The sequence below is a fragment of the Diplotaxodon limnothrissa genome, linkage group LG3 (genome assembly GCF_057381915.1).
Source record: "Diplotaxodon limnothrissa isolate DT_005_m linkage group LG3, D_limnothrissa_male_GT1.1, whole genome shotgun sequence".
Classification (NCBI taxonomy): Eukaryota; Metazoa; Chordata; class Actinopteri; order Cichliformes; family Cichlidae; genus Diplotaxodon; species Diplotaxodon limnothrissa.
In genome coordinates this window covers 5,923,880-5,937,846 of record NC_140598.1, presented here as the reverse complement: position 1 = coordinate 5,937,846, position 13,967 = coordinate 5,923,880, and the positions used below count along the sequence as shown (strand labels likewise).

Below are 13,967 nucleotides of genomic sequence, written 5' to 3'. Positions count from 1 at the left end.
AGTAACATATGACTGAATCTATATCTCACTTAAAGCTTTCTGTAAATGAAAGAATCAGTGAAAATGAGGCACTTCAGCTGATTTTAAACAAAAACTCTGAACATAACCTGATCCAGACCAGGTTATTGGTTCAGCATCAGTAACGGTGATGTAGCCAGGTAGAAACAGAGCTAGACAGACAAACATTTATGCTCACAATCACACATCTCCAGTTAACCCAGCATGCATGTTTTTGGACTGTGGGAGGAAGCAGAGAACCTGAAGACAACCCACACAGGCCACACTATCACTCTTATTTACAGAATTATAATCTAATTAGATGATAAAGTAATAAATTATTTGGTATTTTAATGAAAATACATTTTAAGCAATAGTTTATAAGTCAACAATTATAGTTAAATAAAGTGACAAATCAAACAGTCAATAAAACCTTCTACAGCTGAAACTAATGTAGACAATGTTGGGGGAGGAATTAAAAGTAAAAACCAGGTGATGATAACTACCAAAATAAAACAGGAAGTGAATAACATTCAAGCTCACTTTAAGCTCGACAGTCAAACTCTGTTTTGTATTAATCTATTGTTTTGAATTTTTGTTTACATTTTATATTTAAGTGAGGCAATGAGTCATATCACTGACCAAATACACAGGGAGTGCAGAATTATTAGGCAAGTTGTATTTCTGAGGAATAATTTTATTATTGAACAACAACCATGTTCTCAATGAACCCAAAAAACTCATTAATATCAAAGCTGAATGTTTTTGGAAGTAGTTTTTAGTTTGTTTTTAGTTTTAGCTATTTTAGGGGGATATCTGTGTGTGCAGGTGACTATTACTGTGCATAATTATTAGGCAACTTAACAAAAAACAAATATATACCCATTTCAATGATTTATTTTTACCAGTGACACCAATATAACATCTCCACATTCACAAATATACATTTCTGACATTCAAAAACAAAACAAATCAGCGACCAATATAGCCACCTTTCTTTGCAAGGACACTCAAAAGCCTGCCATCCATGGATTCTGTCAGTGTTTTGATCTGTTCACCATCAACATTGCGTGCAGCAGCAACCACAGCCTCCCAGACACTGTTCAGAGAGGTGTACTGTTTTCCCTCCTTGTAAATCTCACATTTGATGATGGACCACAGGTTCTCAACGGGGTTCAGATCAGGTGAACAAGGAGGCCATGTCATTAGTTTTTCTTCTTTTATACCCTTTCTTGCCAGCCACGCTGTGGAGTACTTGGACGCGTGTGATGGAGCATTGTCCTGCATGAAAATCATGTTTTTCTTGAAGGATGCAGACTTCTTCCTGTACCACTGCTTGAAGAAGGTGTCTTCCAGAAACTGGCAGTAGGACTGGGAGTTGAGCTTGACTCCATCCTCAACCCGAAAAGGCCCCACAAGCTCATCTTTGATGATACCAGCCCAAACCAGTACTCCACCTCCACCTTGCTGGCGTCTGAGTGGGACTGGAGCTCTCTGCCCATTACCAATCCAGCCACGGGCCCATCCATCTGGCCCATCAAGACTCACTCTCATTTCATCAGTCCATAAAACCTTAGAAAAACCAGTCTTGAGATATTTCTTGGCCCAGTCTTGACGTTTCAGCTTGTGTGTCTTGTTCAGTGGTGGTCGTCTTTCAGCCTTTCTTACCTTGGCCATGTCTCTGAGTATTGCACACCTTGTGCTTTTGGGCACTCCAGTGATGTTGCAGCTCTGAAATATGGCCAAACTGGTGGCAAGTGGCATCTTGGCAGCTGCACGCTTAACTTTTCTCAGTTCATGGGCAGTTATTTTGCGCCTTGGTTTTTCCACACGCTTCTTGCGACCCTGTTGACTATTTTGAATGAAACGCTTGATTGTTCGATGATCACGCTTCAGAAGCTTTGCAATTTTGAGACTGCTGCATCCCTCTGCAAGATATCTCACTATTTTTGACTTTTCTGAGCCTGTCAAGTCCTTCTTTTGACCCATTTTGCCAAAGGAAAGGACGTTGCCTAATAATTATGCACACCTGATATAGGGTGTTGATGTCATTAGACCACACCCCTTCTCATTACAGAGATTCACATCACCTAATATGCTTAATTGATAGTAGGCTTTCGAGCATATACAGCTTGGAGTAAGACAACATGCATGAAGAGGATGATGTGGACAAAATACTCATTTGCTTAATAATTCTGCACTCCCTGTATATTTCATCTTTTCAGTCAGAAATAATCAATTGATCATATTTTTATTACTAAATGTTTCTGAAAATCAAATTCTGATATCTGAACAAACAGCTCTGTAAAAACCTTCAGCATACAGGAATCGAACTAGAAGGTTTGGTGGATGAAGCACTGCTAAAATAAAGATTTTGGACTCAGGAGCAGATGGGACATTTCATTGCAAATGAAAGACAGAAAGTGAACAAATATCACTAAAAACCCCAGACACTAATTTCTACATTAAGACTTTTTTAAAAATCAATTTCCTGTTTATGCAGTAATAGAAATCAGGTTTAACGTGATCATCATTGGAAAATTTTAAATCCTGACCTGAGAGTTTCCATTTTACAGTGTGGACTCTTCACTCCAGCAGACAGAAGCTTCACTCCTGAATCCTGCAGGTCAGAGTTACTCAGGTCCAGCTGTCTCAGACTAGAGGACTGGGAGCTGAGAGCTGAGGACAGAGCTTCATAGCCTCTCTCTGAGAGCTTACAGTGACTCAGTCTGAAAAATGACAGATAAACATTAAACAAACACTGTTGTTAAGTTGCAATGAGGGTGCACTAAAGAGTTATTAGATTTAGCAATTAATCCGGTTTTTTTACTGAGAGTCAACAAATGGATGACGCTGACATTTGTTAACTGACAATGGTCAATCAATTCTGGTATTCTATTGCAAATGCCAATTGGGCTCCATGTGCCGGGCAGTGCATTAGCACCAAAGTAGCTGACATATTAATCAATAACTCTCTGCTCATTAAATTATCATAAAACTATTACAGAAGTTTAACTGACTTTTTTCCCCATTTAGTGGATTCTTATTGGTTAATTCTGTCAATTGATGAAAAGCCCAACATAACTTGATCTCACCTCAGAGTATTCAGTTTGCAGTGTGGACTTCTCAGTCCTGCAGAAAGAAACTTCACTGCTGGATCCTGCAGGTTGTTGTTACTTAGGGCCAGCTGTCTCAGTGTAGAAGACTGAGAGCTGAGAGCTGAGGACAGAGCTTCACAGCCTCTGTCTGAGAGGTCAGGGACACTCAGGCTAAAAAACAAAATAAAAACACAATTTGAAAAACTGTAATTTGATAACAAACTGTTATCAAATGACAAGTTAAATGAACTCTCTGACCAGTTACAGAGACTCAGTCTGGGGGAACAGAAAATATTTTAAAAGTCCACGTAGTAAAGAGATTAGAAATGTGGCAGATGATTATAACTTTAGACCAAAAAGGTCCCTCTCGCTCATATATTTGTTAAAACAAGAATAAACGCTCATCTTGATTTGCTTTGAATTTTTATTGACTTCTTATGCTGATTCATAAAGAATATGACTTCATCTGACCTGAGAGACTGAAAAACAATCAAGCATGCATGACTGAATCTGCCAGCAGCTGCAGATCCTTGGAGCTGTACTGGTGATGCTGATTGTAACATATAGAAGTGAACTCCTCTTCAGCTGAGCAATAAGACCAGAGGAGGAATGAGGGAGTTGATCACCTATGGGTCCATCACAGTCTTTGAACGTCTTCAGTCAGTACAGAATGATGCTGCGAGGCTTTAACCAGCACATGAAACAGACTGGACATTACTCCAGTTTAATCTCTTCACACTGGTAACCAGTTCATTTTAGGCTTTATTTAAAGTTTTAGTCCTTACTTTTAGTCCCAGTCTATATTTCTGACTTTCTACAATCCTACAGCTCTTCTCACATCTGAGATCTTCCAGTTAAAGGCTGTTACTGGTCCCACTAACTCATTTATTCAGACTCTAGTATTCAGAGTGGCCTTTAACTAGTTTTAGGCTGTATGATGTTCAGTGTTTGCTGTTTAATGTTTTTATCTTCTGTGTTTTTATTGCCTGTTTCTATTGTAAAGCACTTTGTGGTTTTTCACCTGTGAAAGCTGCTGTATGAATAAAGTTTACTTACAGGATGATTCTGGATATGACTTTGATAAAAGCTGACACCCAGATATGTTTAAGACACTGACATTTACTGCTGCTATCAAACATTAACTATAATATACTGTATTTAGTGCTGATGATCATGTAAATAAATATGTTTAAGTTTTTAAGGGTCCATCACACATTACACTGTTTATGTTAAAAGTAAAGACATGAGTACAAATGTACTCACAGAGCTTTGTTGGAGGCTTTGACCACTGGCAGCAGCCTCAGAAGAGCCTTCTCTGAAGCAGAGTATTTCTTCAGGTCAAACTCATCCAGATCTTGTTCTGATGACAGTAAGATGAAGACCAGAGCTGACCACTGAGCAGGAGACAGTTCATCTGTGGAGAGACTTCCTGATCTCAGGGACTGTTGGATCTCCTCCACTAGAGAACGATCATTCAGTTCATTCAGACAGTGGAACAGATTGATGCTTTTCTCTGCAGACAGATTCTCACTGAGCTTCTCCTTGATGTACTGGACTGTTTCCTGATTGGTCTGTGAGCTACTTCCTGTCTGTGTCAGCAGACCTCGTAGGAGAGTCTGATTGGTCTGCAGTGAAAGACCCAGGAGGAAGCGGAGGAACAAGTCCAGGTGTCCATTCGGACTCTGTAAGGCCTTGTTCACAGCACTCTGGTGGAGAGATTGAAGTTTTGGTTTGTTAAATAGTTTAGACCATGTAGAGGTTGTTTGTTGTTGTTCCAGCAGATTGAGTCCAGAGTTGATGAAGGTCAGATGGACATGAAGAGCAGCCAGAAACTCCTGAACACTCAGATGGATGAAGCAGAACACCTTGTCCTGGTACAGTCCTCTCTCCTCTTTAAAGATCTGTGTGAACACTCCTGAGTACACTGAGGCTGCTCTGATATCGATGCCACACTCTGTCAGGTCTGATTCATAGAAGATCAGGTTTCCTTTCTGCAGCTGATCAAAAGCCAGTTTTCCCAGAGACTCCATCATCTTCCTGCTCTCTGGACTCCAGTGTGGATCTGTCTCAGCTCCTCCATCATACTTGACCTTCTTCACTTTGGCCTGAACCACCAGGAAGTGGATGTACATCTCAGTCAGGGTCTTGGGCAGCTGTCCTCCCTCTCTGGTTTCCAGCACATCCTCCAGAACTGTAGCAGTGATCCAGCAGAAGACTGGGATGTGGCACATGATGTGGAGGCTTCGTGATGTCTTGATGTGGGAGATGATGCTGCTGGCCTGCTCCTCATCTCTGAATCTCTTCCTGAAGTACTCCTCCTTCTGTGGGTCAGTGAACCCTCTGACCTCTGTCACCATGCCAACACAGTCAGGAGGGATCTGATTGGCTGCTGCAGGTCGTGTGGTTATCCAGAGGCGAGCAGAGGGAAGCAGTTTCCCCCTGATGAGGTTTATCAGCAGCACATCCACTGAGGTGGACTTTCTAGGGTCAGTTAGGATTGTAGTTTTGTGGAAGTCCAGAGGAAGTCGACACTCATCCAGACCATCAAAGATGAACACAACCTGGAAGTCTTCAAAGCTGCAGATTCCTGCTTCTTTGGTTTCAGTAAAGAAGTGATGAACAAGTCCCACCAAGCTGAACTTTTCCTCTTTCAGCACATTCAGCTCTCTGAAAGTGAAGGGAAATATGAACTGGATGTCCTGGTTGGCTTTGTCTTCAGCCCAGTCCAGGCTGTATTTCTGTGTTAAGACTGTTTTCCCAATGCCAGCCACTCCCTTTGTCAGCACTGTTCTGATTGGTTCATCTCTTCCAGGTGAGGCTTTAAAGATGTCTTCTTGTCTGATGGTTGTTTCTGGTCTGTCTGGTTTCCTGGATGCTGTTTCAATCTGTCTGACCTCATGTTCCTCATTGACCTCTGCAGTCCCTCCCTCTGTGATGTAGAGCTCTGTGTAGATCTGATTCAGGAGGGTTGGGTTTCCTGCTTTAGCGATGCCCTCAAACACACATTGGAACTTCTTCTTCAGGGTGGATTTAAGGTTACGATGACAAACTGCAGCTTGAAGTTCTGAATGAGAAGAAAAATAAACACTCAATTCCAAAAAGAACTAATCTTTAAAACATGTTGCTCCATCTTCCATCTCTGGAAAATGTTCATTTATCCAGCAGCTTAAATCTTTAGATAAATCCTCTTACTGCTCTGCAGACGGTCAGCCAGCTCCTCCTGCTTCATTCTCCTCAGGAAGTCCACTGTGATCTTCACAAACGCCTCTCTGCTGCTGCTCCTCTGACTCTCTAAGCATTCTGGGTAATCTGGACTCAGAACCTTCTGGATCTTCTTCAGCTCGTTCTTCACAAAAGTGATGATGTTGTCCTCCAGCAGCTGGAACAGAATATTTATGAATGAGCCAATCAGACTGAAATCATGGAGCCAAACATCAGATCCATGTTGGACACACTGACGATCCACTGGTCTACAAAGAGCAGCATGGAGATGACTGTGAACAGAACAGATGTAGCAGTAGTTGTTGTACATGTACAGACCATAAATATGGAGTCCAGCTGTGTTTGATGCTGCTGGGCAGACTGACCACTGGGAACCTCTGAGCTCTGCTGCTCCACTCTGTGGAGGAACCATGAAGGATTAGATCCACACAGGATAAAGATCCAGGAGTTTCTGCTCAAATAACTTCATCTGAATCAAGTCTGTCAAGTTTTAAACTCTCAGATTGTGAACATATCAGTAATTTTCAGTCTGTTTTCATGGACGTCCTTTCAGTGGTGATGTCAGGGATGATTTTGAAGAAGCTCATCAAACTGAACCATCAGCAGATCACTGCTCCAAAACCAGAACATGATCCGAGTCTCCCTCCACCACCAGAACACCAGCTTTACTAACGTGGTAGATCAGTGTAGTACAGATCAATAACTGATGAGTCATTTGATCAAAATCACTGAGTGCTTCACGTCTGACCCTCTGATGCTTCTGTAGACATTTTGCATATTTAATGAATGTCTGACAGTTTTACATTCATTCTATGAACACAGTGGAAATGTTGTGTTATAGTCTCCATGTTGTTTCCAGCATCATAAATTCTTAAGTTCAGAAAATTAGATTCTTTCTTCACAGCTGAAAAACAACAACATTTATTCTCTATTGAAATCTGCATCGTCCACTCCAAAGGTCACAATCTGAAGGTAACATCTGGTTTTGTTCCCTGTGGTTAACTCTGAGCATCAGTATGGTGGGATTTATCCACTACATCCACACCACTGTGGTTCAGTGTTGTCCTGATGGAGTAACAGCAGCCAGTATGATCCAGGCTTTAGCTGCTGGGTCTCTGTGTGACCTCTCAGACTGTTTAACAGATCAGACACAAAGAGAATCAGAGCAGCTCTGTTCTTTAAAGACAAACATGAACCCACTCAGGTCACACTTTCCCCACAGATATGAGCATCACTGTCCTCAAACAGCAAATGACCAAGTCGAACATTTGGATCTTTTCTCTTTCATTGTTTTCTTTTTAATGAATCTTTGTAACAATCTGAGGATGTTTCAGGTCATATTTATCCAGGAAACACAAACATGTAAAGGAGTCATCACAGCTCTCTGACCTCGTTGCTCCAGGTTCACCACTGAAGTGTGGAGGTCGACCTTTGGACCGGTCACTCCTCACAGACGGACAGCTGGACCCTGCAGACTGTGACCTCTGACCTCTGCAGACACAAACATGATTGAAGCAGCTGTGATCACACAGACTGCAGATAATGCAGCTGTTTCCTGTCAGTAACATCCTCTTAGATTAGAGTTCAGCTTTTTACAGGAAAACTGGACAAAACTGATTTTTGTTACAAACTCATTTTCATTTCCTCTCAGCTCACAAACACAGTCAGACAATCAACCAGAGTCAACACTGATTATAATGTCAGTGCAGAATTATTTCTGTTACTCAGTGAGTTCAGCTCTCTGACCTCGTTGCTCCAGGTTCACCACTGAAGTCTGAATTTAGATGTTTGGACCGGTCACTCCTCACAGACGGACAGCTGGACCCTGCAGACTCTGCTCTGTCCTCCTCTTCCTCCATCATCATCTTCAGTCAGTCTGAGAGGTAAACCACAAACACTCAGTGAGTTCACATTAACAGGAGGAACTGAGTTACAGTCGCTGACCTCTGACCCGTCATGTGACCATGAAACCAGGTCAATATGTCTGTAGGTTCAGTCATCCAGGTCATGTGATCTAAGGAGCTTGGAGAGAAAAGAGACGTCTTTAAGTTTCTGGAAGACGTTTCATCTGAGAAGCTTCTTCAGCTCTAAAACCAAACGGTGGAGAGTCCCAGATATTTAAACCTGAGAGGGAAAGAAAGCATGTCGCTGACCCACCACTGATGTTATTTCAAGGAGGAAACTGAGAGCCTTTGCACCAGGAGCACAAACATCAGCTCCAGCAATGATCCACTGATGTGTTTTTATTCCATGTATGAATGTTGTTATTGACAGAGATGACGTTTGTGTGTCAGTGATGCAGTGACTGTTGTTGTTACCTGTACAGGCTGGTTAGACTCTATGAAACAGATCATACAGATCTCTGCATGTTAGAAGAGACTATTAAAGGTCATGAATGAGACAAAGGCAGGGAGGCGTCCTTTACAGCTAAACAGCAGAGTGAGAGAACAGCCAGCACCTCTACATTTATCACATTATACAGCACATGTATGATACTGACAGGGATGAGAAGAATTTAGTGATTCTGATCCCATCATTGATATTACTTATTGATTCTCAGTAGCTCTGCTCTGACAGTCACCACCATCACTGAGCAGCATATCAAAGACATTTGTGCACATTAACTGCATGTTGTGGCTCAAATGTTTGTGCATGTTGGAGGCATTTCCTCTTTGTTGTGATCAGTGTTGGTCATTACTCAAAACAGTCATTATTACACATATTACACAGAACACTTTAATTAAAAGTAATGGAGTACGTTACTTCATTACTCCTCAAAACATTACTTTGATGTTACTGTGTGAAATGAACAAATGAGCATGTAACAACATAAAGCTGAGGTACAGCCCCACACACCAACACAGATCCTGATGAGGTCACGTGATGTTTCTCTGAGTGTTTATGAACACAAATCAAAGATGAAACAGCACAAAGACACTTCAAAGTGATTCTACTGTAGAAACATGAACAGGTAGAAACCTGCAGCCTGACTGCTCATCACTTTGTTACCTGTTCAAGTTCAGCAGCAGCAGCTCACTTTATCACGGTGCTGGTCTGGGGTCAGTGTTTACTCAGCTTTAACCTCACTCTGGCTTCTTGGCTAGCCTAGCGTTAGCATGCTGTGTGCTAGCTTAGCGTCAGAGCTCTGCAGGTGTCTCGTGTGTAAATATTAATCACAGTGACAGTAAAGGAGGTAAAGGGCTGTGACGTCATCACGTACGCTGCGTCCTCTGTGGGCTCTGAGTGAACTCAAAGTACAAACTACAAGTACACAAACACGAATGTAGCTCAGAGTGGCGGACACACTCGGCCTCGTTGGTCCAGCTGTGAGTCCGTTACCGTGAACTATGGAGCGGCAGATTTGTGCTGAACTAAGCTGCACACAGCTGATGTTAGCCAGGAAACATTACACACTGACTTTAATGGAGAGACCGGAAATACAAACACACACAGTTTGTTGTGTGAAGAAATCAAACACGAGCTGAACAAACAGTAAAGTTCCTAAAGACAAACTGTTAAAGGAGGAAACAAAGCAAACTTACAGTTTCTTCACACCAACAACAAGCTCCACTCCACGAAGTTCAGGAAGTGAAATTAAACTTTGAGGACACTCGGGAACATCGTAACACTGTGCTGCGTTCAAATAAACCTCGGAAATTCCCAAACCTCTGGCAGGCTGTGATTTATTTCTGCTGGTTTTCCTGTTTGAAGCACAAACATCCGTCATCACTTTGTTGTTGTTCTTCCTGCAGCGTTTAAATATTTCAGCACTGAACTGATGTTTCTTCAAAGCTCATTTCAACCTGTTGAAGTCATGAATGAAAGTGCAGACTGAGAGTGGATCACATGATGTTTGAGGTGTGTCATGTGACATGTTCAGTATTGTCACACATGTCTAGATTGTCCCTGATATCATAACTGCTCAAACACTGATGATTATATTTGAAGAATTATTCCTGATGGCAGCAAAGTTTGAATGGAGCTCTCTGTCTGTGCTGATTTGTCGCCCTCTGGAGGTCAAAGCACAAACTGCATGATGTCACTGTAACCACCACAGAGACAGGAAGTGTTTTTATGACTGAAACACTGCAATGATGCTAACGGCTGTCGTTAGGCTCACTGACAGCAGTGCTGATGTGTTCATGTCAAACACTGGCTCAGGTCAGACTCCTTCATCCTTCTCCAGTGTGAGGCCGCCCTCAGACCCACAGGAGCTCTGACCTTTGACCTCCTGACCCTAACCATTTTAGTCTTGTTGCATCTTTAAATGCAAATCCTGTGAAATGGTCAGGGGCGGCTCTAGAGAAATTTTCTTAGGGTGGCAAAATCAAAGCCTTTTCCCCCCAAACACATATGCAGGTGGTTACATGTGGTTAAAATGATTCAAATGCAGTAAGTATGCACGTTTTTCATATAAATATAGTCTATAACTTAATTATTGTCTGTACCCACATGATTACACACTTTAGTTACATGAAACATGTGAGTTTTGATGTTATGTACTGTACAGCCTGTATATTAAATAAACATGTAGCCCAATAAGTATAAACTCCAGAAAGCTACACAACATGGGGCGCTTCATTTACAAACACAAGTCTAACTTAAGTTTCACTGTTTTTGTTAGAAAACAGTCACATTGTTGCAGCTTAAATGACACAAAATGTCAGAAATCTGCACTGTCATGAACAAACATGTAAACCTCATTTTTCATGATTTGTTGGATTCACCCTCTGAGGTCTGAAACACAACCGGACATTTCAAATTCAAATTCAAATTCAAATTCAAATTCAAATTTTATTTGTCACGTACACAGTCATACACAGTACGATATGTAGTGAAATGCTTGGACAACTACTCGTGACCTAAAGAAAACAAAAAAGGAAAAGGCTATGAATAAGATAGGAAATAAATATGAAAAATTAAAAAGGGTAAATTTAACTAGGAAGGAATAAAATATAAATTAAGGTTAAAAATGAAATAACTGTACAACACAAATTAGAATGAAGGGTAAATTTAACTGGGAAGAATAAGATAAAATATATAAATTAAAGTTGAAAATAAAATAACTGTACAACAAAATACACAATACACAATATAGAACTATATAAGAATGTATGAAGAAATCTAAATATAAATAAATATATACACAATAACAGCAGCTGTACAAGTATTAACTGGAAATGAAGAATATAGTGACCAGTGTTGTGCAAAAACAATGTCCAGAAAGTCCAGTGTGTGTGTAAGAACCATATGTGTGGGTCAGTACTGTGTGGTGGTGTGATTGAGAGACCGTATCGCCTGCGGGAAGAAGCTCCTCCTCAGTCTCCTCAGTGGAGGACCCCCACCTGTTTTTCGGGCCTGGTGGTGGTCAGAGGGCCCGGTGGCACCAGTGTCCGGCAGCCTCGCCTCTGTCGGTGCGCCCCAGGGTGGCTGTGGCTACAAGCTTGCCATCACCAGCGTGTGAATGTGTGGATGACTGGATGTGTAAAGCACTTTGGGGTCCTTAGGGACGAGTAAAGCGCTCTACAAATACAGGCCATGTAATGGCAGAAACATTCTCTAGTGTAAATCCTGACTAGTTCATTAACTACAGATCAGTTTCAGTGAACATTATTCACAGAGGGATCTGAGTTCCTTATACCAGACTCTACAGAAACTGTAACACTGTGCAGCTCTGCGACTCAACAATATGACAACAATGTAACACACACTAGAATCATCAAATAAAGCCCCACTAACCACTAGAACTAGAACTAACTAACTAGCACTGGACACTTGCATATTAGAGATTTCTACCACCATAGGAGGCGAGATATCATCCTTGAACCAGAGCATCCAGCCCTCAATTTCGGACATAAAAAGCGACGTGGCCAGGCATGATAACACTTTGACTGAACTGCAGGACTGTGCCTCGAACCACTCTGACACCATCGCCACTCTCCAGGCCACTGTGGAGCGTTTGTCTGCGGAGGTAAAGAAGTTAGATGAGAGATGTGGAGCTCTTGAGGCACTCCAGGAGGAATCATTTAAGAACTGCAGGAATACCAGAAGGCACAGAGGGACCCAAGATGACTGAGTTGGTTCACACCTGTTGGCGGAGGCGCTATCTCTCGAGGAGAAGCCACTCATCGATCGAGCACATAGAGTGAATCGCCAGCGTCCCAAACAAAGTCATCTTCCTCGGCCCATCATCTTGAGATTGCACTACTACCACATTGGTGAGGAAATTCTGCTGAAAGCTGCAGAGAACAAGAACCTGATGTATAAGGGTTTTTAAAATAAACATCCTCCCAGATTTCCCTCCCTCTGTTGGAAACGCAGAGCCGCATTTGCAAATATGAGAGGAAGACTACGTGGGATGACCGGCGTCAGGTACAGACTGCTATACCCTGCAAAGCTGTTAGTGACCCATGGTGATGTGAGGAAAAGCTTTAGCGATCCCAAAGAGACCGTAGACTACGCGGAGAAGCACCTCTCCCACCCACCTTCAAATGTATTAAAAGCAAGGATATATCTATATGTCTAACGCTGACACAGCACTGTGTTTCTTCTTTTCCCTTTATATTCCATGTAAAGGTGAATATGGAGCGTTTATGGCGATTTTCTGAATCTCGGGCAGATGAACTTCCCTGAAGTGTTTCTTGCTGGGTGTCGAGTGTTTGACCGACGCATGAAACGACACGTTTGTGAGTCTTTGTGAGTATTTATCACACGGCGTGCTGCGGGGAAAAGCCTGTTGTAACATTCATGTTTTAGCCCCTGACGGCTCTTTTTGGCTTTTCATCCCTAAACTCTCTGCATGCTCTTTCATGTGATTCGTTTTATTTTGAAAAGTCTCAATAGGATCTTGAGCTTTATTGTGAAAGGTTTATGTGGAAAATAAAGAAGCGGACGGCGGAGCCACGCGATGGTTTTACCGGCGTTGTTGCTAACGAGTGTCCGTAGTGTGGTTATATTAAATATAAGAGAAAGAGAGAACTTTAATACAGACACTACAGTGAGCATCACAACCATGTAACATATTTTACACCATGAAACAAACGATGTTTCATATCATCATCTGATATATATGTTATATGGAACAGGCCCAGCGCAGGCTGCCTGTGATGCAGCACAGCGCCACCCTGTGGTCATCACTGCACTGGTGACACTACAAACAACAAGTATACAGGATGGACGGTGGCCCTGAGAGCTCACACACACTGCTGCTTCTAAAACACCATGAAACAGGAAAATGCTGTGAAAGCACAAAATAATCACAGTTCAAAGAGACAATAGTGACAGAAACAGAGGCTTCACTGGTGCTGAGGGAGAAATCCCAGAGAAGCTTCCTTCCTGCCAGTATACGAGCCCACCAACAGAGACAGGACCAGTTCATCCTCCATCACTTACTGTGGCTCACGTTGCTCTTCTGTTGCTTTGCATCACAGACGCGTCTTTACTGGCTTCTTCTTCTAATTGCACTTAGAAACATGTTGTCTTTAACCTGTCACAGCTGCCCATATGTTGCTGCTGAGAACATGTGGAGCTGATTCATGTAGTCATGTGTCTGTGAACAGCCAATCACAGGAAGACTTTCAGAAGCAACAGAAACTCAGAGGAACAGCTGAGATGTGCTGAGTGACACAAGAACTGACAACAAATGTTAAA

General features: G+C 42.1%; 1 protein-coding gene across 2 annotated transcripts in view; it reads right to left on the bottom strand.

The window, feature by feature from the left end:
* The window catches only part of LOC146634327 (protein NLRC3-like), a 180,231-nt gene that overhangs the window by 4,073 nt on the left and 162,191 nt on the right, over positions 1–13,967 (bottom strand). Inside the window, exons 3-6 of one of the 2 annotated variants that reach the window (XM_085376708.1) lie at positions 6,636–6,714; positions 6,288–6,474; positions 4,359–6,159; positions 2,553–2,726 (exon numbers count right to left, since the gene is read on the bottom strand). In XM_085376708.1, the coding sequence (XP_085232834.1) occupies positions 2,553–2,726; positions 4,359–6,159; positions 6,288–6,474; positions 6,636–6,714 (2,241 nt within the window). The remainder of the gene's footprint in view (positions 1–2,552; positions 2,727–4,358; positions 6,160–6,287; positions 6,475–6,635; positions 6,715–13,967) is intronic. The other variant, XM_085376717.1, reaches the window with a different exon arrangement.